This window comes from Stegodyphus dumicola, chromosome 10 (genome assembly GCF_044657685.1).
Source record: "Stegodyphus dumicola isolate Sdum_Otavi_A_Nest chromosome 10, ASM4465768v1".
Lineage (NCBI taxonomy): Eukaryota > Metazoa > Arthropoda > Arachnida > Araneae > Eresidae > Stegodyphus > Stegodyphus dumicola.
Genome location: NC_140777.1, coordinates 163,873,735 through 163,898,929, shown reverse-complemented (window position 1 = coordinate 163,898,929; position 25,195 = coordinate 163,873,735). Strand labels below are relative to the sequence as shown.

At 31.4% G+C, this 25,195-nt stretch overlaps 1 protein-coding gene across 1 annotated transcript; it reads left to right on the top strand.

Moving 5' to 3' along the window:
- Positions 1 to 242: 242 nt before the first annotated feature.
- Positions 243 to 25,195, top strand: Mlf (myeloid leukemia factor). The gene is made up of 6 exons (XM_035355919.2): positions 243 to 480; positions 3,864 to 4,056; positions 11,100 to 11,228; positions 19,165 to 19,324; positions 23,124 to 23,265; positions 24,830 to 25,195. The coding sequence occupies exons 1-6, from the start codon at positions 437 to 439 to the stop codon at positions 24,945 to 24,947; spliced, it is 786 nt and encodes a 261-aa protein (XP_035211810.1). The 5' UTR covers positions 243 to 436; the 3' UTR covers positions 24,948 to 25,195.

Here is a 25,195-nt window from a genome sequence, read left to right as displayed (position 1 = left end):
ATTATCATCCTTATCTTTATAGATAAATTATGGAATATCTCATTGAGAATTATGCTTATAAAAATCTTCTTTACGTAGAACGCACTAGACGAATTATTTGTTGGTTTTCCAAATTAACGTTTTAGCATGTTTGTTTGCTGAACTGCGGTGCTTAACCACCAGGGTGCCTGGGCGCCATAGCCCTGAGACGTCAGAACAAAATGTGCACGTTGGCAATAGTTCGCTTGTAGAAATTTCCAGCAACTCTGTGCTGAAACTGGCAACTAGAAATATCTTAGCCTCCATTAAATTGTCAGTACATTCTGGAACGTCCACTGTTTAGGTTTGTGACCTGTGTGAACGTGTTAAATCACTTATTTGAAGATTTGTACCATCGTGTAAATCTTGCGCTTACGGTTATTTTTTATTTGAAACTAAATTATTTTGGACTTTCAATATGTTTTCTTTAATGAGAGACTTTAATGATGATCCTTTCTTCAGGTATGATGTGTATCTGTTGTTACTTGAATCGCCATATCGAAAACTGAATTAGAACGTATGTATGTAATTGGTATTGTGGGAGTGGAATACGTTGTTTCGTTTTTAAAGTATAATTACTGGTATTTTGTTTTATATTAAAGCTTTTTTTAATATAGTAGTTTATATATTTTTTATTTATTAATTTTTCTTCTCTTCGTGGGTATATTTAGATCTGTTGCAAGAATTAGAATTCCGTAATGAACTCAGTAGTTGCGCGGATGGTATAGTTTGTAATTTAGTTTCAGCTGTGAAACATTTTGAATTTTTTTGTTTGTAAATGAAGTGTTTTAATTTTTTTTGAAAATAATTGCGCATAGATATAATTGAAAGCAGGTAGATATTTTTTAATGTGTTGTCCTTTGTAGCAAGTGGGAATTTAAAAAAAAAAAAAAAAAAAAAAAAATTAGTTACTATGTAACCAAACATAGCTACTTTGCTACATTGGAGCTGTTAATTTCATGTTGTATCTGTGAAAAATGGAAATACCATTCATAGCTTTATAACTCTTGAATAAGCCGAGAAACTATTGCATTCAAATCGAACCTTTATATAAATACGAAAAATTCCATCGATTTTCCGGTATTGCAAATTTTTAGTCATTTAATTATCACTAAACCATAATCGTATAAATGAAGGTAGTGGAAATTAGTACATAATAGTGTAGCTGGAATTAATGTTTATGCATCCTAACATACTGGTGCCAGTAATTCTTTGATTATATAATAATCATATAATTTTAAATATGTGGTGGATTTGGTTTTTTATGCAGATTAATTTGTAAAGAATAATCTTAATTGTGACAGCATGTTTTATGTATTTAATGATGTTGCTGTTAGTTAATACAAGGTTTTTTTTTTTTTTTTTTCTTTCCCTTTACTTTGAGAGGGAAACAGTATTGCCCAACAAGCAAAATTTTTAAATTTTCAGATTTTTGAGGATTTAGGGTTTTGGGTTAGAGGTCATAATCTCTATCTGTTAGCAGCATTTAATATCTAAACTGAATATTTTCTTCTTGAATACTTAAATTATATAGAAAATTTTATAGCTAATAAGGAATGTAATTCATTTTAAGAATAATTCTTAGTAATTTCATATCTTAACAAAACAGTCATTACAGTAATTCCTCATTGAAGGCCATTGCATGAACTTGGATTAATCTGTAACCACATCCAACAATGCTTTGCAGTAGGACACCAAACCCTTCCTAATGTAGTAATACCAACAGGAAATCATTAAAGTAATTTGTCTCTTTCTTAGATTGTGTTAAAAACACTAGCCATAAATATAGGATTTCACTAATAATTATACAAATTTCAATTTTTTTATTTAAAATTCTGTATGAAAACAGGAAGAGATAGTAGCAGGATTTAGTGGCATTTTGTTTTAATAATTTGAGAATTAATAGTCTTTGCTTTGAAAATGTTTATTATTCGAACTCTATTTATTATACTGAGCACAAATAGAGGGTACTTATGCATTATTGAAACCACCTTAGTAAAAGTCATTAAATTTTCAGAAGTCCTCAAACTCTCACAACCATGTACATTGCAAGTTACAATCCAAAAATTCACTGAATCTCCTTTTTCTTCTGTAAAAAATTGCCAAACTGTGCCATGGTGGTTGCGCTCATATGAGAGTTAAGTATTAACTTGATTTAGTAGCCGAAACTTAGAAATATATACACAACATGAAATAGAAGTCAACATAAATATATAAGCTCTTCTGAAATTGGAAATTTTTTTTTGGGGGGGGGATAATTTGGTGCTATTTAAAATTAACTGCTCAACAAATAGAAAATTTTATGACTTTTAAGGTATGATAATGAATTTTGTGGTGGCCTTTCTGTAATAGAAGCTTTAAATAAGAATATCTTGTTTAATGCTGCTTCTGAACCTGCTTAAATAAGAATCTAAATACTGTCAAGCATTAATCTGCATAAAAATTCAAATCCACCACATGTTTAAAATTATCATTATTATATAATCAAAGAATTACTGCCACCATTATGTTAGGGTACATATACATAGTTTGAAAATTTATTTTAATGCAATAGTTCTTTTGTTATGCCATTCGGCAGAACCTAAGATATGTTAAATTATCTGTGTATGTGTGCCTGATGTTAGATTATTGAATTGTCTTTTTATTTCTTGCTATAATAAGTAATAATCTGAATATTCAGTTTTCTTCATGATGTTTTTTTCCTTATCTTTATTAGTGTTTAGCACTTGTATCTGATGTTTATGCAATGAAATATTTTTTAATATTAAAAAAAATTCAACTGTTTTGATGGAATGCTGCCTATGTCGTTTATTTCCTTGGCAGGTAATCTTGTGTCAGGCTGTCAAAATATTTTTTGGGGAGAGGCAATATTTTCAGTCGGTCATCAGTGCTCTATGGTTGTTTAATTAAAACAGCCAACAGATCTCCCTCAGATAATTGTGCTAATCAGTGGTTGCATTTTCATCCATTTTTTTTCTTTGGACTATCTGATGGCAGTTAGGTTTCGTATTTAAATACTGTATAAGTGCAGTGCTGGTAGGGGAAAAAAAAGAATTTGGGAACAATGAAACCCATTATCAATACGATAATTTAGTTCTCTTTCAGATCTTTTGTGTGCATCTCCAGATATTTTCTTCTGCATACTTTTAAGTGGCCATATTTTTATTCTTGATTAGTAATCAAAATTTTATATTGTTTAAAAGTTCCTTTTCTTTTTCGGTTGATTTTTGTTGTAATTAAAAATTTGTTTTGAAGAAAAAAAATTCAAATAATGAATACCGCAAGGTCAGCTTTCCAATCTGAACTGCTGTAAGGTTAAGTTTGCCAGTTTTGGCAACTATCACAGCCATTTTAATTAAAAACAAAGTACTACCATTGTTTGAAAAATAAAGTATTTTAAATGAATTAATGGGATCTTTTAGCAAACCAAAAATATTTGCTTTTTGGCTATTCCTGTTATTTTTCTATTAGATAAAAAATCATGGTTTTGATTTGTTTTCTCTGGAAATTAATATTAAAATGAAACTAGAATTGGGTTGTCAGAAAGTAAGCACTGGATGGGGATTTTGTAAATGTATGAGATAAATATTGAATTTATAAGCATAAATTGTTTTACATAGATAAATGATACTTGCATGTTAAGTTCAGTAGGCTGTAATGTGGATACCAACTTTATAAATGCCACCAAAGCATTTTTAAATGTAATTTGACCCGTGTGATATTTAAGTAAAATTTCTCATAAAATGCTTTTTTTTTTATTTATGTATTCATCTTTAAAGCATAAATGTAAAATTGTGCAGTTATTTACAATCTTAATCTAATGATCTGAAAAAATACTTTTATAGTGGTCCTATGGAAAGCATGAGACGGATGGAATCTATGATGGATAGTATGATGTCACCGTTTGGTATGTTTGGTGGCCAAAGAGCTGCTATCGAGGGTGGTCAGCCTAATAGAAATGGATCTCAGAATATGTTGATGCCTTTTGGATTTGGAAGCAGTCTTTTTCCAAACATGGATGATATGTTTGCTAATTTTGTAAGTCATCAATTATTTTTATATAATTTATTTTGTTGAAATTTTATTAGAATGAAGATGTTTTCAATATGCAAAAAGATTTTAGTAAAGGTTGTGAATTTGTAGGTGACTATTTGGCTTTAGTGTAAAATTAGGTGCCCCTTCGATTGGCAACATTTAAAAAAATTTTTGGCGATGAAACCTCATTTCTGGTTACCATGATAGTTTTAACTTTGTTTTAGCTTCCCGATTGTATTTAAATAAAAAAAGATTGATGTGTACATGGACATATTTAAGGCAGTGCGCAATGCCTAGTTTGTGCAACTCTAGGATTTTTTTAAAGTAAAAACAGATTGATGTGCACATGGACACAGATGTTATGCAATTCTTCGACTTCTTATTTTGGTTTTGTGTAGCGGCCATCTTGAAATTGTGACTTCCTGGCGCTCATCTTGGCGTCGGAAAAGAATATCCAATAAACAAGGGGCACCCAATTGTAAACTTTTACCAACTATTTTTTTTTCCTAGCCAATACATGAAAGGCAAGAGCTGTTTTCAAAATGGTAAGGTACTAAGATTTCCATGCAAGTGTAAATGGTCAATAAAATTAAAAAAGCAAGAAACAAGTTCATAAGATTAAATGATTGATAAATTAAATGAAAATAAGTTTAAATGTTTTATCCAAAATGTCATATGTAATATGCCCTGTCATGAAATGAATTAAACGACATTCATACATGATGATGCATCCTGCCATGAGAACATTTGCTGGTGATGCACATGACACATTCGTCCTAAATAGGGTAAGAATTACAGCTTTGTGGAGTGTAATTTTTTCCATTCTCTGTTGTTGAACAAAACCAAAAATACGGTGCTTTCTTTTCATCAGCCAGCAAACTTCACAGTTCCATTACAAGGAAAAAATTCTTGATAACAAAAAGAAACACTAATCATATAAGCCCTGGTTGAATTTCAAAAAAGTGTAAATTCATGTAGTAGAGCTTTTTTCTTTGTTGATCAACAGCTAATGGAAATTATTTCCTTTATAGTGACCTACCGAGATGATCGTAGATACTACAAATGACTAAAATTCTTAATCTAAACTATCTTGTAAAACAAACATGTTTTATTAAATATATACAAAGGAATTAGATGATAAGAGATTAGTTACTATTATGAGCATACTATTAGGGGTAGCTATATACTATTAGGAGCAGCACTTCTGCTTCCATTCGCTTGCAACATAACCTCTTTCTCTATTTTTGAATCGCAAATGTTCTTTTCTTTCTGATATTGCTGTTCTGAACAACACAAGTGTTCATAAATGCCAACCGTTACTAGTTCCTCCACAAGAAGCACATTCGTCACCTTAGAGACAATGCTACTCTGAGTTCAAAGAGAGAGAGTGAAAATACAGTAACAACAACAATAAAAAAAAAAATCTGATGTGTACACCACTTGAATTCCTTGTACGGAATATTAAATTATACACATTTTTTCTTGCATTTCATTTAAATTTATTGGATTGAATTAAATCTACTTCACAGACAGCACGTAAACCGCAATAGAATAAATGAATTCTTTAAAATTCACTCTAGTATTTGTTTACCATAGCGACGCTCTGCCGCTAGATTCACTTAACCATATTATATTTATTATTATATTTCGTTCTTATTATAACTCATAATGCACAAAATTTATATCATTTAAAGAATAGAATAATATAATCGTTGTCACATGTTCTATTCAAATACTATAATAAAGCTAGAATGATGTATAAAAGAAATTAAGCAAATAAAACAAAAAAAGTTTTTCAGAGACGATTGAGTATTTCTCATTCAATTAATTCAGTTCTCACTTCGCGAGAAGGTAAAAATACATAAAAACTCAAAATATCTATATTAAAAATTACGAAGTAAATATTAAACACTTTATTTCCTCGAAAAAATTCCAGAAAGGGTTAAGCATGATTTAATTGCCAATAATAAATGAAGGTGTTACCTTTGTTGTTGCTAAGCTAAGTTTCTCTAGATTGGCAACAAATCCACTAGTCTGCTGTTTCAAATTTAAACAATCAAAGGCCGCCATAAAAAAAAGGCTTAGTGGCACTTTTTTTTTTAACTAAAATGTGGCTATGAATCCTGATTGAGAAACTACAAATTGCTCTAAACAGAATCATAAGTGGTCCAACAACAGTGGTTTTAAATTTTCTAGCCAGAAGACCGTCTGCATTCATTTCTGTCGCAAAATAAATCTACATCCTGATCCAGAGCTGCATCTTGGCGGCTCTTTGATCCGCACTGATCCAGAAAGAAAGTTCTTAGGAGTTATATTTGACAGAAAGCTCACTTTTCCACATATCTTACATCTTAAGAAAAAAATGTGCTAAAGCTCCTGGCCAATACTTCATGGGGAGCAGAACGTTCTATGCTCCACATTTATAGAGCTTTAATCCATTCCAAATTTGATTATGGCTGTGTTATTTATGGATTAGCAAGACCTTCTGTGCTACTGAAATTACATCCAGTCCACCACCAAGCACTGCAGATTTGCTGTGGAGCTTTCAGAACATTTCCAGTCCAAAGTTTATATGTCATCTGTTTTGAACAGTCTCTGGAATTCAGGCGCAAGCAAGTTGTCCATTGATCTTCATTCTAAAGTAATGTTACAAGCCGAACATCCTGTCCAACTAATGACATCTGATCAGTACTGGTGTATCTACCAAGCACGTCCTTCATGTATTTCGCCTTTTGATCTTCCCATTCACTCACTGATTGAAGAATTCAATCTAAACGTCTACATCCCAAAAGCTTTAACTTTTTCGGTATTGCTCCCTGGTAAGAAGTGAATATTCACGTACTTAACATTTTTGGAGAACTTCAGAAGAGCAGTATCAAAGATGTCCAATATCAACAAATTTTCCTAGAGCATAGAAGCAGTCATTCTAACTAGAAAGCAATTTTTACCGATGGCTCAAAAAATCATAATCATGTTGGGGCAGCTTTCGTTTGTGATAAAGAAATCAAGAGTAGTAAACTTCATAAGGCTGCATCTGTCTTTACTGCAGAAACGTTTGTCATTTTGTCTAAGCAGAATAGCAGAAAGTTTATCATCTACTCTGACTCTCCGAGTGCTCTTGAATCAATAAATACAAATACTAGCCACCTTTTGGTCTTAGAAATTTTAAAGGCACACCTCTGTTTCAGAAACGCAGGTTATTCTGTTGCTTATTGCTGGGTGCCTGGACATGCTGCCATCAAAGGCAATGAACTTGCCGATGTCGCTGCAAAGTCTGCTGATATTACCTCTGGAAATGATGTCCCTTTTACAGACATATGAAATTACACCAGAACAAAGATTTTGTCTGATGAATTTACGATGATCTTCATGGTAGTAGAGTGTCCATTACCTGTGCTGTTTCAAGAAAGCCAGTCTTCAGCTTACGAAATGCTCTGAGAAAATATTGAAGTGTGTCACAGTGTGACTAATCAGATGATGAACAATCATAGGGTATTTTTTGGTATCTGATTTGTGGTGCAGAATTTAGATGTATGATCTTCTTTCCTACTATTACAGCAAGTTAGTCTGGAAATTGGCTTTTGTGGCTCATCACTCTTACGGGAAGGGTTTACTCTTGGCGTGTTCTGAACGGGGAATGATTTGTTTTTTTCAAGTCCTTTCTGGAAGTGGAGAATGAGGTTGCTACTTTTCATTAGTTTTGTCTTTCGATGGACTACCACCAGTCTTTTTTGAAGTATTACGAATACTTTTATATTTTTCAAGTTTATCTGCTAATTTAGTCGGAGAAGCGAACTTCACCCAGTTGTCACGAAAATGGTCCATTACTTCACGAGACATTCTTTTCTTAATTTCGTTTGCGATAATGAGGTCTTTTAACCTGGCAAAGTCTGTGAATTTTTTAATTGATATGAATTGAAATTCAGTTTTAAAATGTGAATTCAAAAGCAGATTTCTTTGCAAGTACATAAAAAGACATATTCAAGCATCTCAAAAGAAACCAAATATAAAAGAAAGGTTATCATAAATACACAAGTGAGGCTAGTGAAATCGTATGGAAAAATATTGCTACATATGAATAAAATATGGATCTAATAATGAAATCAGTTCAGAAATGATTTTCTTACATTTTAGAAATATCTCTTTGAAACCTGTTTCTTCAGAATGGTTTATTTTTTCACCTTGCTAAAAGCTTGGTAACCATTCTATTTAGCGGCTATGTTCTTAATATGTTAATTTTTGTCCCCTTTGTATTATTTTGTTAATATTTTTCATATTAACAACGTAAGATTTAGTCGTTATTTTCCGTTAATAGATAGGTGGTATTATTAAAAGAAGTTGTCAGAGATACAAATATTTGTAGTGGCCAAAAGTGACTACATTGTGATCGAAAAGTATATTCCTGGTGTAGTCATATACACACCTGGCTGTAAAGCACCCCAATTAATATGCATACCAAGTTCATACGACTGAACCAGCAGCAACTAAATGTCAAACCGTTCAAAAGGGAGATAATGTTAGCCAGCATGTTATTTAAAATATGACAGCAAATAAAACAGTAACCTATCCATATAATCAAATTCTGAATACTGTAGAGGGCAGTTTTTCCCATAATATAATATTCTCTGACATTTTGCAATAAACATATTTTATTTTATAAAGCATGGTTCTCGCAGGGTCATGCATAATCATTTTTTAGTGAAAATACATAAACTTTAAATTGTGTCGATTACCTGTTTCTAAAAGGTATTTAGTCTTGTTTTTTCTTTGTATTCCTAACTTTTTTATGCAATTTGAGAATATCATTGTCTGTTTTTAAAGAACTCTTAATATATTGTGCATTTAAATGTTGTGAAAAAATTCTAAAACCTAGATTTTTAAAAATTGAAAAATGGCTAGGGTAGACTAAGTGGAAAAGTGATGATCCATTTAGGTGATGGATCCAGGGCGATCTACTAGCATTAAGAATATTGAAAAGAAAAAGAAAAAATGTTTATAGAAAATATAATGAAAGTTATTTATCATCTGGGTTTACTTGGAATGGGTATGAAATGGATCCTCAACGTCAATTATGTTTGATTATCGGAGATCAAAAATGGTAAACAAATAATGAAATGTTTTCTTACTTCAAGTGAAAAAGTTTTGTAAGCTAGTTACATAGTAAGCCTAAGAATTGCCAAGACTGGACACTGTTGGAAGAAACCTTTCATTACCAGCAGCTAAAGATATCGCCTTATTCAACAAAAAAAGGCGGCTAAAAAACTGATAATATTCCATTATCAAATACAGTCAAAAGTCTTTAATCCGGACTCGTCGGGACTTCGACGATTCTGGATTATAGATCATCAGTTTAAATCTGGTAAGATGGCATGCAGAAATTATAAAATTAAAAATATGAAACCGTAATTTATAAAATAATGAGCAATTATGATCTAAAGGGTATCAAAATTTACAAAAAAAGAAGCTTAATATTTATTTGTTTACTTTATTAAACATTTCTTTCAACGCGCATGCATAAAGCATACATTACACATAGTCGAAATTAGAAAATAGCAACCAGTAAATTATTTGATTTGTATTCGTGATATTTATAATGACAAGGAATTTGATTTAAATCTTATCAATGACAGAGTACATTGAGATTAAATACTACACTTAGTAAGCAATTATAAGCCAAATAAAATAAAAACATCTGCCCTGAAGATAACGATAGTGGTGACAGATCAACTTCCAGTTCATTGCGCTCCGCGACGTCCCCCCCCCCCCCCGCGCAGAGCAGCGTGAAATTGATAAACAGATTTCGAAACGGTTAGATAAACAAAGGATATATCTTTATCCATTTTTTGTAGCAATTCAGTTTTTGTTTGATGGACATCGAATAATACTTTCGTTTTCCAGATCCTTTGGGAGCTCCAGCATCGGAAATTCTATTTAACATAATTGAAAGTTCAAGCTTACTTTTATAAAAATGCTCTTACAGTCTGCAAAAAAATAATAAGCCGGATCCAATTCGAAGATTAAGGAACAACGCAATCATCAACATTAACTGAAATAGATAATTAGATAATTTTAGCTTATACTGTTCGCTATACATTAAACGCGCACGCGAAAATGTATTCTGCACTTGCGCAGACGCATATGAGCAGTAGTCAATGTCTTGCGCGCACGCGTAAAACGCCTATGAGCATGCATCAACGCGGCGCATGCGCAGAAAGATTGCAGCTTTGAGGTCCGGATTATAGATCATTCCGGATTATGGGTGTCTGAATTAACGACTTTTGACTGTAATACAATAAGTCAACAAATTCATGAAATGGCAAATTCCATAAAAGAGATACTTATTCAAAATAAATAAATAAAAACACAGTATTTCGCATTCAATTAGATGAAAGTACTGATGTAATGAACTTTGTTCAGTTATAAAAGATGTGAAAGTCAAAATTATAATTTATTAGTCTCTTAATTCCTCATTTTAATTTGGGTACTTCCCTTCTCTATTCTAAAAATAGTAATAACTTTTTCTGGACTGCTTTATTTTTAGAATAAAAACTTAATTTCAAGAATCAAAAGCTTTTTTTTAATTAAGCTGCCATTGTGGATAACTATGCACATTGCTTCTACCTCTGCCGAGCGGTAAAGTCGCTGAACACTGGTAGTTTGGTCCGAGATTCGAATCCCGCGAACGGGCTGGCTGCATGGGCGTTTTCGTTGTTTTCCCCCTGTGTTACGTGTATACGAGCCAGTTCCCCTTAAAAAGTCCTCTACGAAGGCATCCCTCCCCTTAGGCAGATAGCCCTCGAGGCTTTGCCATAATCATACACACACACACGCGCTTCTACCTCTGCTGCAGCTAATATGCTTCCGTTGTAAAAATATCAAAAATGTATCCACCCGTTGTAAAAATATCAAAAATGTAAATATTCTGGAGATTGGCACAAAGGGAATTGTAGTCATAAATAACATAACTGTATATGTGTGTATATATAAATATGTTAGTATGTTTGATGTTCAAACTAATTCAAGATTTGAATGTTTATTTCTTTTAGAGTCAAATGAGCAACAACCCTAACTGTCATAGCTTTTCATCCTCATCTGTGATGACATATACTACAGATGAAAGTGGGCGTCCTCAAGTCTATCAGGCATCTTCATCAACCAGAACAGCACCTGGTGGTGTAAGTTTCAAGGAATTATTTATATATATATATGTCTAAGTATTAAATATATAACATATGAAAAAAACATAGGTAATTGTATGTTTTTAAGCTAATCTTATGTAACTTGATTAAAAACTACATGTGAATTAAACCGCAGAATGTTTCCTGTGGAAGTTATCAACATAGTCTGATTTTTTTATCAGCACTGTTTTCTATTTTTTAAAACTACCTGCAGTATTTGCTGTTAATTAATTGATGGTTCAGGTACTGTCATCGCAAGGAAATTTTCTGGATTTAAAAGTATATTACAGATTTCACTGTTCCATTAATTCATAATTGGGGGCATTGTTATAGCATTTCTTAGGTTTTGATTGTCATCTTTTTATTTAGTGAAATGTTCATGTTCCGTTAATAAAAAATGCGTTTTTGCTTATGATATTCAACAATTTTTAAAGTTATCTGAAAATTTGGTCATTAGCTATAAATTATGTTGAGCATTTTAAATATATTTTCAGACACATCCTCTCATGACCTTGCCATGCTCTACATGGGAGAGCATTTTTTGTTATTAAAGTATTTCAAGGTTTCTTAGATGGTCTTAACTGTTGCATCAATTTTAAATAGGCTACTGTATATTTGATGCCCATTGGCTCAACGGTGGGTGGAAGAATGATAGTTTCAAAGAATGAAAGAATCCAATTAAGTGTGTTAAGTGAATTTAATCCATTCTTGCTTTATGCTTCCTACACCAAGCGAAAACCAGTATATCCAACACTCTACTTTAAACAAACGTGTATGCTTGTTTATTATGTTCAAAGCTGGATAAGATAGAAATAATGTCCTTACACAGCCACCAAAGAGCCGAAATTGAAAATATGGTTTACAACAGGGATGTCAAACTCATAGGTACACTTGGGCCAAACAAACAAGGTTTAACTTTAGGCGGGCCGAAAAAAAAAATCAATATTCATATATTCATAGAAACGTAGATTTATTTCGAATAATACAATAATAAACATATATATATATTTATATAGAAAAGAACAAGAAAAATTTAATGTTTACGTCCTGATACTTGACATCTCTTCTCTGCTATTATCTTTCCTATTTCGGGAGAAATTTTGTTTGCAGTGATAACTTTCAACGCTGACTCAAGGTGAGCATCATTGATACGGTTTCTAATAGGAGACTTATTACCTTTCATGACTGAAAATAACTGCTCGCACCGATAAGTGCTACCAAACATGGAAATAATTTCATATGTGAATTATCGAGTATTTTCAAACTTGGCTGGTAAATATTTGTAAAATTCAGGCACACCCACTCCAATGAATTTTGCTTTCAAATTTGAGTTGCATTGAATCTCGATCACTTCCATTTGCATATGGCTGGGTACTGAGTCGATACTTAATGAGAAAATCGAAGAAAACCAAAAAAAGTTTGTCTTTGAGGGAACTAAAATCATTAAACCTCGTTTCAAATTCAGTTGTTAAATTTGCAATTTTTTCTGCATATTTTTGATACGAACAAGTATCATCTAAACTTGATTTGTTCATGCTGCACGTCGGGAAGTGCATCAAATCTTCATTTTTAAGTTGTTTTTCCCAAAGAACTAGTTGACATTTGAATGCTTTAATTATGTCAAACATGTTCGTAATGGTTATGATCTTTTCCTTGTAACAATAAATTTAAATCGGTTAAGTGTTTGGTTATATCAACCAAGAAAGATAAATCTTGTATCCATATTGGATCGTAAAACAAACTTATGTCTTGATTTTTCTTTTTTAAAAACTGACATATTTCTTCTTTCAAATCCCAGAATTGTTTGAGAATCTTGGAGCAAGATAACCAACGTACCTTGGTATAGTAGGACAGACCCGAATATTCACTATCTAACTCACTTAAGAAAGCAGTGAATTGACGCTGATTTAAACCTCGAGATCTTATAAAATTTATAACTTTTTTTATATATGACAAAACATTCTCCATATTTATTACTTTCGTGCATAGAACTTATTGATGTATAATACAATGCATATGATGAATGTTTGAACCGTGAATTTCACTAAGTTTTTTCTTAGTAATGCTACGAAGCCCTTGGTTTTCCCGGTCATTGATGGAGCGCCATCTGTAGCTACAGAATTTAATTTTGCCAAAGGTAGATTGTATTTCTGCAGAAGTCCAAAAACACAAGTAAATATATCTTCTCCTGTGGTAGTACCAGGCATCGGTATTAGTTCCAGTAATTCCTCAAAAATGTTAAAATTCTTGTCACAAGAATGAAGAAACACTGCTAATTGAGCTTTGCCACTAATGTCCGTGCTCTCGTCACAGGCAATGGAGAAACTTTCGAAACTAGATGATTTTGCTTTGATCTGATCACTTAAATTCGCAGCTAAATCAGTAACTCTTTCCGCAACTGTATTTTGAGACAATGAAATTGATTGAAAAGCCTTCACATTTCCAGGACAAACAATTTCTCCAGCTTTCATTAGGCATTCCTTGATGAAATCACCGTCAATAAAAGGCTTCGAATGTTTAGCTATCAACTCCGACAAGACGTAGCTTGCATGTACCGCCGCTTCACTTTCTTGCAATACTTTACTAAACATGGACTGTTGCATTTTCACTTCTAACTTGAGCTCTTTCAACTTTTCTTCTCTTTTGTGTTGTTCGTAATGACGTTTAATATTATATAACTTTGGTACATTAATAGTATTATTACATATCAAGCAGATTATTTTATTTTTTATTTCACAGCAAAAATATTCTAATTCCCATTTTACTTGGAATATTCTATGTTTGTCAGCGATTTTTCGTTTAATTTTACTACCACTTGGTTTTGATATAAACATACTGAATATAAAGGGCTGGAATAAACACGGTTAATGTTAAAAAGTTAACACAAATTTATTCTTTCCACAAGAGATAAATCAAAATGCTGAAATATTTCTTCATAAATATTCTAACAATATCACAAAATGTCAAACGTTTAGCAAAAATCAATTCAAAACAGAGAAACTAATTTTATCTCACAGCGAAATCGCTACAAATCAATCACAGCATTAAGTAAACAAACAGTTCGCTAGAACTACAGCTACTACTGAGATGAGTTGTTTGTTCTCGTCTTTTATAAGCTTTATAATTAATTTCTCGAATATACTGGAAACATCTATAAATATCTGGATTTTTGTGGATGGCAACAGCAATTACGAGATATTTATTTATTAGGTATTAAATGCACGCACTGTTCTATTTTTAACCTTCCAACGCAGCTGTCTTTTCAAAAATCGTCTGCGTTGCTAAGGGAACATGAAGCAAATCTAATTACAATTCTAAATAAAAACTAAATAAATAACTATGAAATCCGTAACAATATGAATTAAGTAATAATTAATAATAAAGCAAAGTGCATGCACCAATATATCGTACAAAAGTATGATTGGAAAACTGAGACCATGAGTTCGGCTATCGGGGGATGCGTACAAGTTCTGAGTGCACGTGTTCCCCAAAAGCCGAAGGTAGCTGAACGCAAGCTACTCACACGCATTTGTAATTTAAGTAGTCTGTGTGTCAGCTCGCTGTGAGTAATCTAACAACACTGAATAAATTATCGTTAATTACTTAGCAGTAAACATTTAATTTTTTTCTTCGCCGATATGTTATTTTATTATATATTATTATTTGCCGATATATTGGCCGGGCCGCAAAAATATTTGTTGTGAGCCGCGAGTTTGACATCCTTGCTTTACAAGCTAGTCTAAAGGTAAAAATGTATAATTTAATAGTGTGGTTAAATGATTCTTTGTAAGAAAAATTGGTTTCCAGCACCATTGCCTTTTCTTGGGCCTTGTGTTTTCTTTCCCACAGTGTGCAAGGGAAGGAAAATTTCTTTAACAAATTTATGGGGAGTCTGGGTAATAGATTATTGTAGTTATTGAAAGTTGATAGTTTAAAATATTGTATATTTTATTTCTAAAAAATTATTGTGAATGTTTGTATGATTGACAGGGTTCGTACGGTCCTTAAGAGTCCTTAGTTTTTTTGGAACCGATTTTTGGTCCTTAAAAGTCCTTAATTTTGGCCAAAATGAACAGAAGGTCCTTAATTTTAATCATCTGAAACTTCTGTCTGTTTTTACGACTGTAATTTTGAGTGTGAATTAGCATTTTGAGGAATGTTTTTGGCGTTCACTGCTGTATATATGGTAATCTTTTGAATTGGTTCATGAGTTATATAATTTGTTTCTATTTCTAATATAAATGATGGGATACTCGAGTTTCTAAGCAAAAAGTGAAACATAAGCATTTCGAAATTCATTTTTTCTAGTAAAGAGCTCTTAAACAACATTTTGCTTTTGGAAATGTGAATTATTTTATTAAACGGTTTTAAATTTGGCGACTTTTCAACATTTTGGCGATTTTAAGATTAGTTTCTATAGAAACATTTTAATTCCAAAATCTGAGAATTTTTCAACGATTTTTTTAAAACATCGTAACATTGATAAATTCTATTAAAATAATGGTAATATATTGAAATTATATTTAAAAAATAACATTAAAATAAAACATTTTTATTTTTCACTGTCATATTATAAAGTTTCATTTTGGCAACTTATACAATATTTTAAATCTGAAAAATAAACAAGGTATAATGCTTTAAAGCACAATTTACTAAACAGCTTTTAGCAAAAGAAAAATTAGCTATGTAATTAAAAAGTCTTATTTTTAATTTTTTCATAGTAACAGTTTTTCCCATGTAATTGTCTCAAAATGTGCATCAGTTTTCTCTATAATATTAAATTTATACTTTTTCCCTCCTACTTTTTTCCAAAATATTTCTGGCTTTTTTCTGTTACAGAAATGGTAGGGATAATTTTTCTTTAGGATTTTAGATATTGCAGCTTAGAAGGTTTTGAAGGCAAGATTTATAGACCCATGATTCTAGAAGATTCGAGAAATATGTGATAAAATGAAAAATGTTTCCATGGTATCAACACGTAGTGGATGTATTTTACAGAAAGTTTGCAATGAATTTCTTAATTTTGGGAGAAAATCTGGAAGAACAATGAAAACATAATATTTGAATGTATTACTTCTGATACAAGAATCTTAACATGTTTATCTTCTCTTTATTTTCTTTACTTTTCACTAGACAGAAGCATGGAAAATATCAAAAATGCTTCTGATCTTATCACATGGACAGGCATTATAGAAAGGAATTTTTTTATTAGTAAAGAAATTGAAAACTTAAATTTAAAAGATTCATGTAATATTTCTTAATGCATCATATGCATTTTCCCACCTGGTGCAATCTCTGTAGATCCTAAATTCTGCTACCTACTGCCTTTCTAAATTCTGCTTCCAATGCTTGCTCTAAATTCTAAAAGTTTTGCCATTTCTGGATTTTGTTGTTCGGTGTGTCACTAAATTCTATAAATTCTGCCACATCAGCTCTGTAACCGTCCTTTAATATATATTTCATATTGCTTCTGAATGTTTATATTACTAAAGAAATAAAATTAGCTGCTTTTTCTGTACATTATATTTAGTGTTTTTTAGAATAACGGAAATCCTTAATTAAATCCAAAAATTATAAAATGAAAAGGAAACGTGTTGAAGAAAGAAACTGAGTACATAAAGGAAATTATTCTTCAAAGATATGTGCAGTTATTATTATGTAAATTACCCAATTGTTTGATTTCAACCTTCACGGTAATTTCCCATTTCTATTTCCTCATATGATAGTTATTGAGCCAGATTAAATTACAATTAAATTGTATAATCTTTGACCACTAGTTCACATTATTAGTTTGACTTTGACTGTTCTTGTTTAATTACGTCACCGTGAGCTGTAATTGATTTTGTTAGCATCAGAACATGCCTTTATGTTTAATGGATTTTAAATAAGAGGCTCATTTAAACCTTTGTCTAATATTGTAGTTAATTTCAGACATAGTGATAATATGCTTCATGTCTGTCGGTGGTTTTGGACTATTTAACTGTTACCAGATCAGTTAAACCCTCATAGGTACATTATGGAAAAATTGATAAGTTAGGAGATGAAGCATGCAGAAACTAATGAGAGCATTGGGTTGCATATTGAGACAAATCTCTAATTGTTAGAAAAGATGCTTAAAAGAGAAGGAAATCGATATAAACGTTTAAATATGACCAACTATCATAAGTGTAAAATATTTAATGCTACTTGATAAATTGCATAGTTTATTTTATTCTCAAACTTATTAACAATTATGTTAATTCATGTTTAGTAATAATGCGTACTACTTAGGGATCTATTTTATTGTTAGGATGGTATTATAAAAGTGAAATTCATAGATAATATCTTAAATTGAATTTCAGTTCCCGTTTGCTCATAGGTCCTTAATTTTTTTCCTTAAAAGTACTTAATTTCCTTGTGCAGAAATGTATATGAACTCTGGATTGAGGATTTTTTAAGAATGAAATAAATAATGGCCACTTCTGAATCTTTTCACAAGAGTACCAAAGAACTGAAAAGTGCATCAGTTAATTTTTTTTTTTTTTTTTTTTTTTTTAATATGGCGGGTACTGGCCATTTTTAGGATTTTGCCACTAGCTAAGGCTAGGAGTGGTGGTCATTTTATTATGAAGGTACCTAATAGGCAGCCACCGTTACTTCCTATGAAGCAATGAACAATTCAAAGGCATGTCTTCTCTGGGATTTGAACCCGGGCCTTTGGTATCGCAGTCAGCTTCCTTAACTTAACCACTGTGCCGTCTGGGAAGCTGTCTGTTAATTCGGAATGTGGTAATTTGACTCTTTTCTACTAGAGTACACCTGGAGAATACTAGGTATGTCTCAGGATATTTCTTTTTGTGTAAATTGGTTTACTCTGAATTTCGTTGGTGGCAGCAAATGAGAATGATAAAATAGTGTGGATTTTTTTGGGAGGGCATAAGGATATACTTAGGTTTATTATTTAGTGTTATTCTTTGTAGGAATTCATATTTTTTCACATAAGACACTGAGTAGTCTAAAGATGGCATTATCTGATCTTTTTAGCTTTCCTGTCAGGTTTTTAGTTTGATGTCATGTTGTAGTATTATGTACACTGTCATGAAATATTGAATATCTGGTCATAGTTTTACTGGTCATTCCAAAGTGCATGTTTTAGACTTTTGATAGTAGGTTTTGTAGAAATGGTTATAATTTAAGGAAATGTGGCAAATTGTTAAGATTCATACAGCTCTTTTCGAAGGAGTTCTGTTGTCTGGTAATGTCAAGCTGTTCTGGAAATCACTGTCTTATTTTTCATATTTGAATTTCAGAGTTTTTCTGTTTTTGTGCTACAGATTAGTAATCTATTAGATTGATGTGAAAAAGCCAAACATACATCGTTACCAAGGAGGATAAACTGATTAGTTTTTTGCCAGCTTGCAGCCTGCTAATTTTTAAGCTAGAAAGGGGGAGGAAGTTGGTAGTTTCTTGTTATATGGTTAATTACTGTATTTGAATCAAGGTGCTAATTATAGTTTGTAAATTTTATTTCATAAATTAAGCATATAATGAAAGTGATAATGACTAAATTGTCATTATCACTTTCATTATATGCTTACAGTTAGTTAACTCTTCACTGAATATATATATATGGTTTGTGATAAAGATTAATGAAACTGCTAATTTTACATAATATAGTATTAGTATTTTCAGGACTGTTTGGGTAATTTAAAAATATCATAGTATCAGTATTGCTAATTAACTTCAATGTGTGTATATGTGTGTTTTCTATAAAAATAAGATCCACATTAAGAATTTTCAGTATCCTATTTTAATCAGTTGCATATCATGAATTTTTTAGAATTGCTGCTATTTATTGAAAAAGAAATTTTTCATTTATAATCTAATAGTTTAATTTGAGACTGGTTTTATGTAATCTTGTATTGATGGTTTATTAACATTCTTTAAATCTTAGGTGAAAGAGACAAGGCGCAGTGTACAAGATAGCAGAACTGGCCTTCAAGAAATGGCTATTGGTCATCATCTTAATGATAGAGGACACGTAATTGAGAAGAAGAAAAACCGTTATACTGGTGATGAGGAAGAAAATCATGAGTATTTAAATTTAGATGAAGGTGCATATAATTTTCTTATAACCAAAAGATTTGATTCTGGCATTAATTGATGCAAACTTCTTTCTATAGAATTTATTTCAGATTAGTAACTTAATATATAATTTTAGGCTATAAACAATATTGTCCTTATAAAGACAATTTTTTTAATTGCACATTATGTATAGTTAATGATTCAAAAATGGATTTTGTTTGCATTCAGTACTGTGCTAGTATTGATTTATTCCAAATAGAAATTGGTTGTAATACTTAAATCTGAAAACTTAATTTAAAAAAATTACTACTATAACATAATAATTTCTTTCAACTTCTTTTGTTAGCATTTATAAATTCAAAGGCAAATTTTTAAATCTGTTTTTGTTACTCACCGTAAAATATACTCATCTGCGTGGGAAATACACTCTGTAGTATCTGTACAGCACAAATAGTAGCCTATGGTGAACTATGATTATTGATTTCCAAAAAGACAAACAGATGACTTCCAAAAAGAATTTATTTTACAAATAAATGTTTTGTACCAACATTTCAAGAAGTGCTCAAAACATTATCCTTGGGTTTCTGTTATTTTTCATATGCAGTTATATTTTGACTGATCTCAGTTAATATAGGGATTGCCAATATATAAATTTATCATTCATGAATGTAATGTTCAGGTTAATCATTTTTGTGTTAGTTTTGTAAACTTTGCCTCCCTCCCTCCGACATTAAAATCCCTAATACAAGTCAAAATGAGAGGTCGCCCACCAGCGGCCGAGCGGTAAAAGCCGCTGAACACTGGTAGTTCGTTCCAGGGTTCGAGTCCCGGCAAACGGGCTGGCTGCATAAGTGTTTTCGTGGTTTTCCCCATGTGTAACGTGGATACGAGCCAGTTTCCCTTAAAAAGACCTCCACGGGGCATCCCTCCCTTTCCGTTGTAGGGTGGAGCACGTAATAAATAAAAAATAAAAAAATAATAATAAAAAATGAGAGGTCTGTCTCCATTTTAACTCGAAATCCTCCAATTCTGCAATGCAATTGTCTACTGAAAAATTCCAGGATTTTGCATGGGTTATCATATTTGGTCCTTTATCATTTACTTGGCAAATAAAATAAAAAAAATCCAAAGATCAAATTAATCTTGTTAAATATTGATATAGTAATTGAGTGTAAGATAATTTTGAACTCGTCTGATATAAATATAATTTAGAAAGCATAAAAGAGATCATAATAAAATAATGTAAACAAAACAAAACAAAAGCAAAAAGACAGACAAAAAATTTGTATTCGAGGGGAATTAATTTTCAAAAATTTTATGTTTCATTTAACATGAAAAGTTTTTTTGAAGAAGTATGTGTAGTAAAATATTAAAGTAGAACCTTGTTTATCCATCCTAATTATTGGGACAACCAATTCAGATAAAACATTTTTGAAAATCAGCTGTTATTAATATTCTTTTTGTAAAAATAAATATACAAATAAATTATTGAACATGTTATTTTTGAATTTACTGATATTTCGAGTTAATTTTTTGGAAATTTAACTTTAAACTAAGGGGGGGGATTGCTACAAATATGATAAACAAAACTGCTCAAACAAAATTAACAAAATAAACAAAAGTGCTTAAATAAAATGCATTTGTAATTACGAGTGCATTTTATAAAGGTGGGTTAATAAAAGTCATTAAAAATTTTTAATGACAAAGTTCAGAAGTCCTCCACTAACATATTGTTAACCAGTATATATTGTTGTGAAATGTGTTAATTGAGATACCTGAGAAGCATGCATAGTTGATTTCTAGATTTATGCAAAAAACTCCCAAAGAATAAATTAGAATAAGATGAAAGTATCTTCTCCCAGAAAGTGTAAAATTCTTTTTCAGTAATATCCATCCATCATTTGCATACAATGCTAGAATATTCTGCAAGAAACTAAAATGACGATGGATGGCATACAATCCTACAACAAAAAAACTAAAATTTTACTACACAAATTCGCCAAAACATTTTTGCAAATTCCTACGACAACCTTAAAGGATTCAGGTTTAAATTGAGACGCTCCTAAAACAAGAGGATAGTGTGGCCATAAACCTTTGATTCCTAATTCATGCTTTGGTAACTTTATTATTCATGTTGTGAGTGCCATTATGGGAAGTTAGATTAAAAGAAAATGGACTTTGGTTGAGTCAAACCAATTTTATGGTGAACATTAGGTACATGTGAAATGTTACAACTTACTTAATTTTAGAAAGGATGAGCAGTGCTTAACACATTGACGGTGGTGCGGATAATTCGTTCTTTTCGTGTGGCGACGCTTGAATTAGCGGCCTGTTTCATAGGGCAGTGACAAATTATAAAATTAAAATTTTAAAATAAATTATAACTTAAATTATTATATTGTAAAATTATATAGTTTATAATATAATTGTATTATTGTATCTTTTTATATACAAGCATATTTTTTTATATACAAGCTTGACCCATCAATGAGTCATGCTGGCCCGTTGAACAATCAAGCATGATCCACGGAACATACAAGCTGAGTCAGGCCGGCCCACGGAACAGACAGGTATGACCTACCCGTGGGTCAGGATGATGTCAACGTGTTAAGTTGTGGATTGGAAGCAATGGTGAAATTTCATATTTTGATTATCAGAAATTTTTGCCAGAATTAAAATTCCTTACCTTTAAAATATAAGGTAAATGTGTGCTCTTGGTGTGCTTTAGTACAAACTTGTATATCAAATGGGGGGGGGGCACTTTTGTAAATAAAAATATTCTTCGGATCACCTTACTTTTAAGTTCCCTGCAAAAGCAGTTTTTAGCACATATTTTTTAAAATACAGTTAACTAAAATTCATTTAGTTTTGTATTGCTATTAAGAAATTAAGTTATAAAGGGAGAAAATATATTTGTTTTTTAACGATTCAAGGCTATTAACATAATCTGTATCTTATCTAAAAGTTAAATATTGGCAGTCTCATTGATATGGATGAGCCTTTCAGTTTGCGTGAAATATTTTTCTAATAAAGCTTGTTCTGTGTTTATATGAAGCACTGCAAGAGTTCTTTAAATCTGTCTTTTGCTGCTGAGATTAGAGTGAGACTTCCCTAAATAAGATTAACTGGTAATAAATTTCATAAAATTTGTCTTGGAAGAAAACATGATAGACAATTGATTGCAATGTGTCATTTCCAGACTGAGATTTTCAACTATAATGGGATATATGCAATAATATAGAATTTCATTTTTTGGCCTTTTTATGAAATCAGGGAACAGACAGGTAAAGACAGGCTTTCTCTTCAAAAGCAGGCAGGTTCTGTGTGTGGTTCACTGACCAGAGATTTAAGAAGTGCCATAAATGAGGGGTGGGAAACTTGAAAAAATTGGTTGGATTCCAAATTTTGAGAATGGAAATATATGAAATATAGAGATTGAAAGTGTTAACTTGGCAGCCCTCCCTCTCTTCTGAAGTAGATTCTTTATTCTTAGTGTTTTATATTTTAATATCTTATTGAGTTGTATTTGATAGCATTCACTTAGAGGGACTCTAGTAAATGTTTAGGAAAAATTAACAGTTCAAAAATTGAGAAAGGAAAATAAAACAAGGATAATCTGAAACATACCGCTCTTTCATTTAGAATAAATATATTAGATGTTAGGTTTTATTATATTCTCCTGGGAGGTGATGAAAATGTTTGTTTTGTTTCAGTCGCATAAAATTTCAACTAACTGTAATGGATTGTGATAATTTAACAATAGTTGTGTATTTAGTTCACAAAACTATTGGATTTTATAATTATTAATAATCATTATTGATTTTGCAGAGGAAGCTGAACAGTTTAATCAAGAATGGCAGCAAAAAGCTCAATCATTCAATTCCCGACCTATGCGGTCTATGCTTGGATATGATTCTCGAAGAACTTACAGTCCATCTCCTGAGGTTCTTGCTATTACTGATGGTTCAAGGTATGAGTTTTAAGTTAGCTTATTATTCATTTCATTTAGATAAAACATGCTTATATTTTTTCTCCTTGGCATTACCTTCTTAAATTTTTAATGATAAAAAAAAGTCTTAAAGCAGAAATTACTTCTATAACAATTTAAAATGCCCGAAACAGAAAAATGTTTAAAATAAATCAATTTTTTTAAAAAAAACTTGGTTTGGTAGAGTTTATAGTGGTAAAATGCAATTTGAGGTAAACCTTGATGAAGATTTTATATTATTTGGATTTGTCTGCCTATTATTCTCATTCATATTTAACTGTGATTGTATGGCTGTCATTAGGCTATCAGCATAGGCTCTCTGTGCCCTTAATACGGAATATAGTTTATATGATGTACTTTCTGATTGTTTGCATCTCTCACAAAAGTCATCAATCAATTCATTAATGAAAAGCGTTGAACTATCATCATAACTAATATATATTTTGTTCAACGATGACAATAAAATCATTTTATGAGAAAGCAAACAAAAATTTATGTGGCTGATACTTTTCTATTTATAGTCAGGGGATGCTAATAGGGACTATTGTTTAACGCTATCCCTCTCGAATACTTATATGAGAGATATGCATGCACAGTTTGGCTGTTGTATGTATGTCTATCAAAAATGTTCCATAAACACACTTAACTCTTCTGAGCAGTGAAAAGGGAGATGCAGATAATTGAAAGACCCATTTTCTGTTGCATATTTACCTAATAAATTGCAATAGATTTTCGTTTAACTAGTCTGAAAACAAGTGAAATTTGTTTATTATGAAGTAATGGAAAAATTACTATCATTAACTATTGGAATAAATCATGGAATAATAGCAGTAAAGACAAACAATGCTTTAGTATTTGAAAGTTAATTATCTGTAGTTTGGAATGCAATAAACATTGTTAATACGTTGAGTGTGACGCCGAATTTGCTGTCCTTTCCGTTCAGCCAGCAGCGAGCTAAGCTGTATTTTTGTTTAGAATGTTTCAATACATTTCATTAAAACTAAATTTGATCACATTTCATTGAGACTATATTTATTTTTCAACTTTAATACTGTCGGTCCTGTAGGCCGACGCCAGCCAAACGAAAATTCCAGTGCCGGTCCCCATTGACCGACGCAGAAAGTTCACTGCTGGTCCCTAGGGACTGGTGCCGTGCTCAACGTGTTAAATCAGCCTTTAAAAATAAATTACTCAATCATAGAAATAAATGAAGTCTTGCTATTTCACATTGACTCATATAGGAATTCAAGATTTATAGATACAAAAATAAATTGCAAGTGCTTTCCTATTGGCTTTAGCCCTTTCGTCTTAGGCCTGACTTGCTGTTCTTTTAAATTTTTATAAGAACCATAGGAATAATAGGTCATATCACTTATAACAGAAAATATGTAGAATAATCACTTCAAAATTTTTCCTGATGAATGTTTTAGTATAAAATAATAGAATCGATATTCCTTGTTTTATTTTCCCTGAGAAATACTTTCATTTCTGTGCATAAATTTTTCTGTGTTCTACAGTTTTTATAAAATTTAAATTTTCTTCTTAGTTCTGAATCTACATCAGGAAAAAAGAAGAGTGGCAAGCACAAACGCAAACATGGACTTTTGGGCAGCAGTAGCCACAAAACTTCAAATTCTCATGCCAGGCCATCTCCTTATCAATGAACTGATCTTTCACATCTGTTACAAATTTTGTGTATCCTGTCATCTAGATTTGTATGTATACCAGTAGTTGTGACTAAACAGAAATTCATGGCCGATATTTGTAAAAGTTAAAATAGTGCATTTCAACAAACATACTGTATTGTAGACTTGTATTTTGTTTTTCATTTTCTAAATTGTGTATCTATATGTCGTTTATTTACAACTTAAAATGTACATTTATGCTAAAATAAATTAACTATTAGCATGTG

Bases quoted from the DNA above. Each gene is read 5' to 3' on its own strand.
- Mlf (XM_035355919.2), top strand. From the start codon at position 437: ATGTTTTCTTTAATGAGAGACTTTAATGATGATCCTTTCTTCAG. The intron at 481-3,863 runs GTATGATGTGTA...ATACTTTTATAG, and splicing joins AATGATGATCCTTTCTTCAG to TGGTCCTATGGAAAGCATGA. The intron at 23,266-24,829 runs GTATGAGTTTTA...TTTTCTTCTTAG, and splicing joins GCTATTACTGATGGTTCAAG to TTCTGAATCTACATCAGGAA.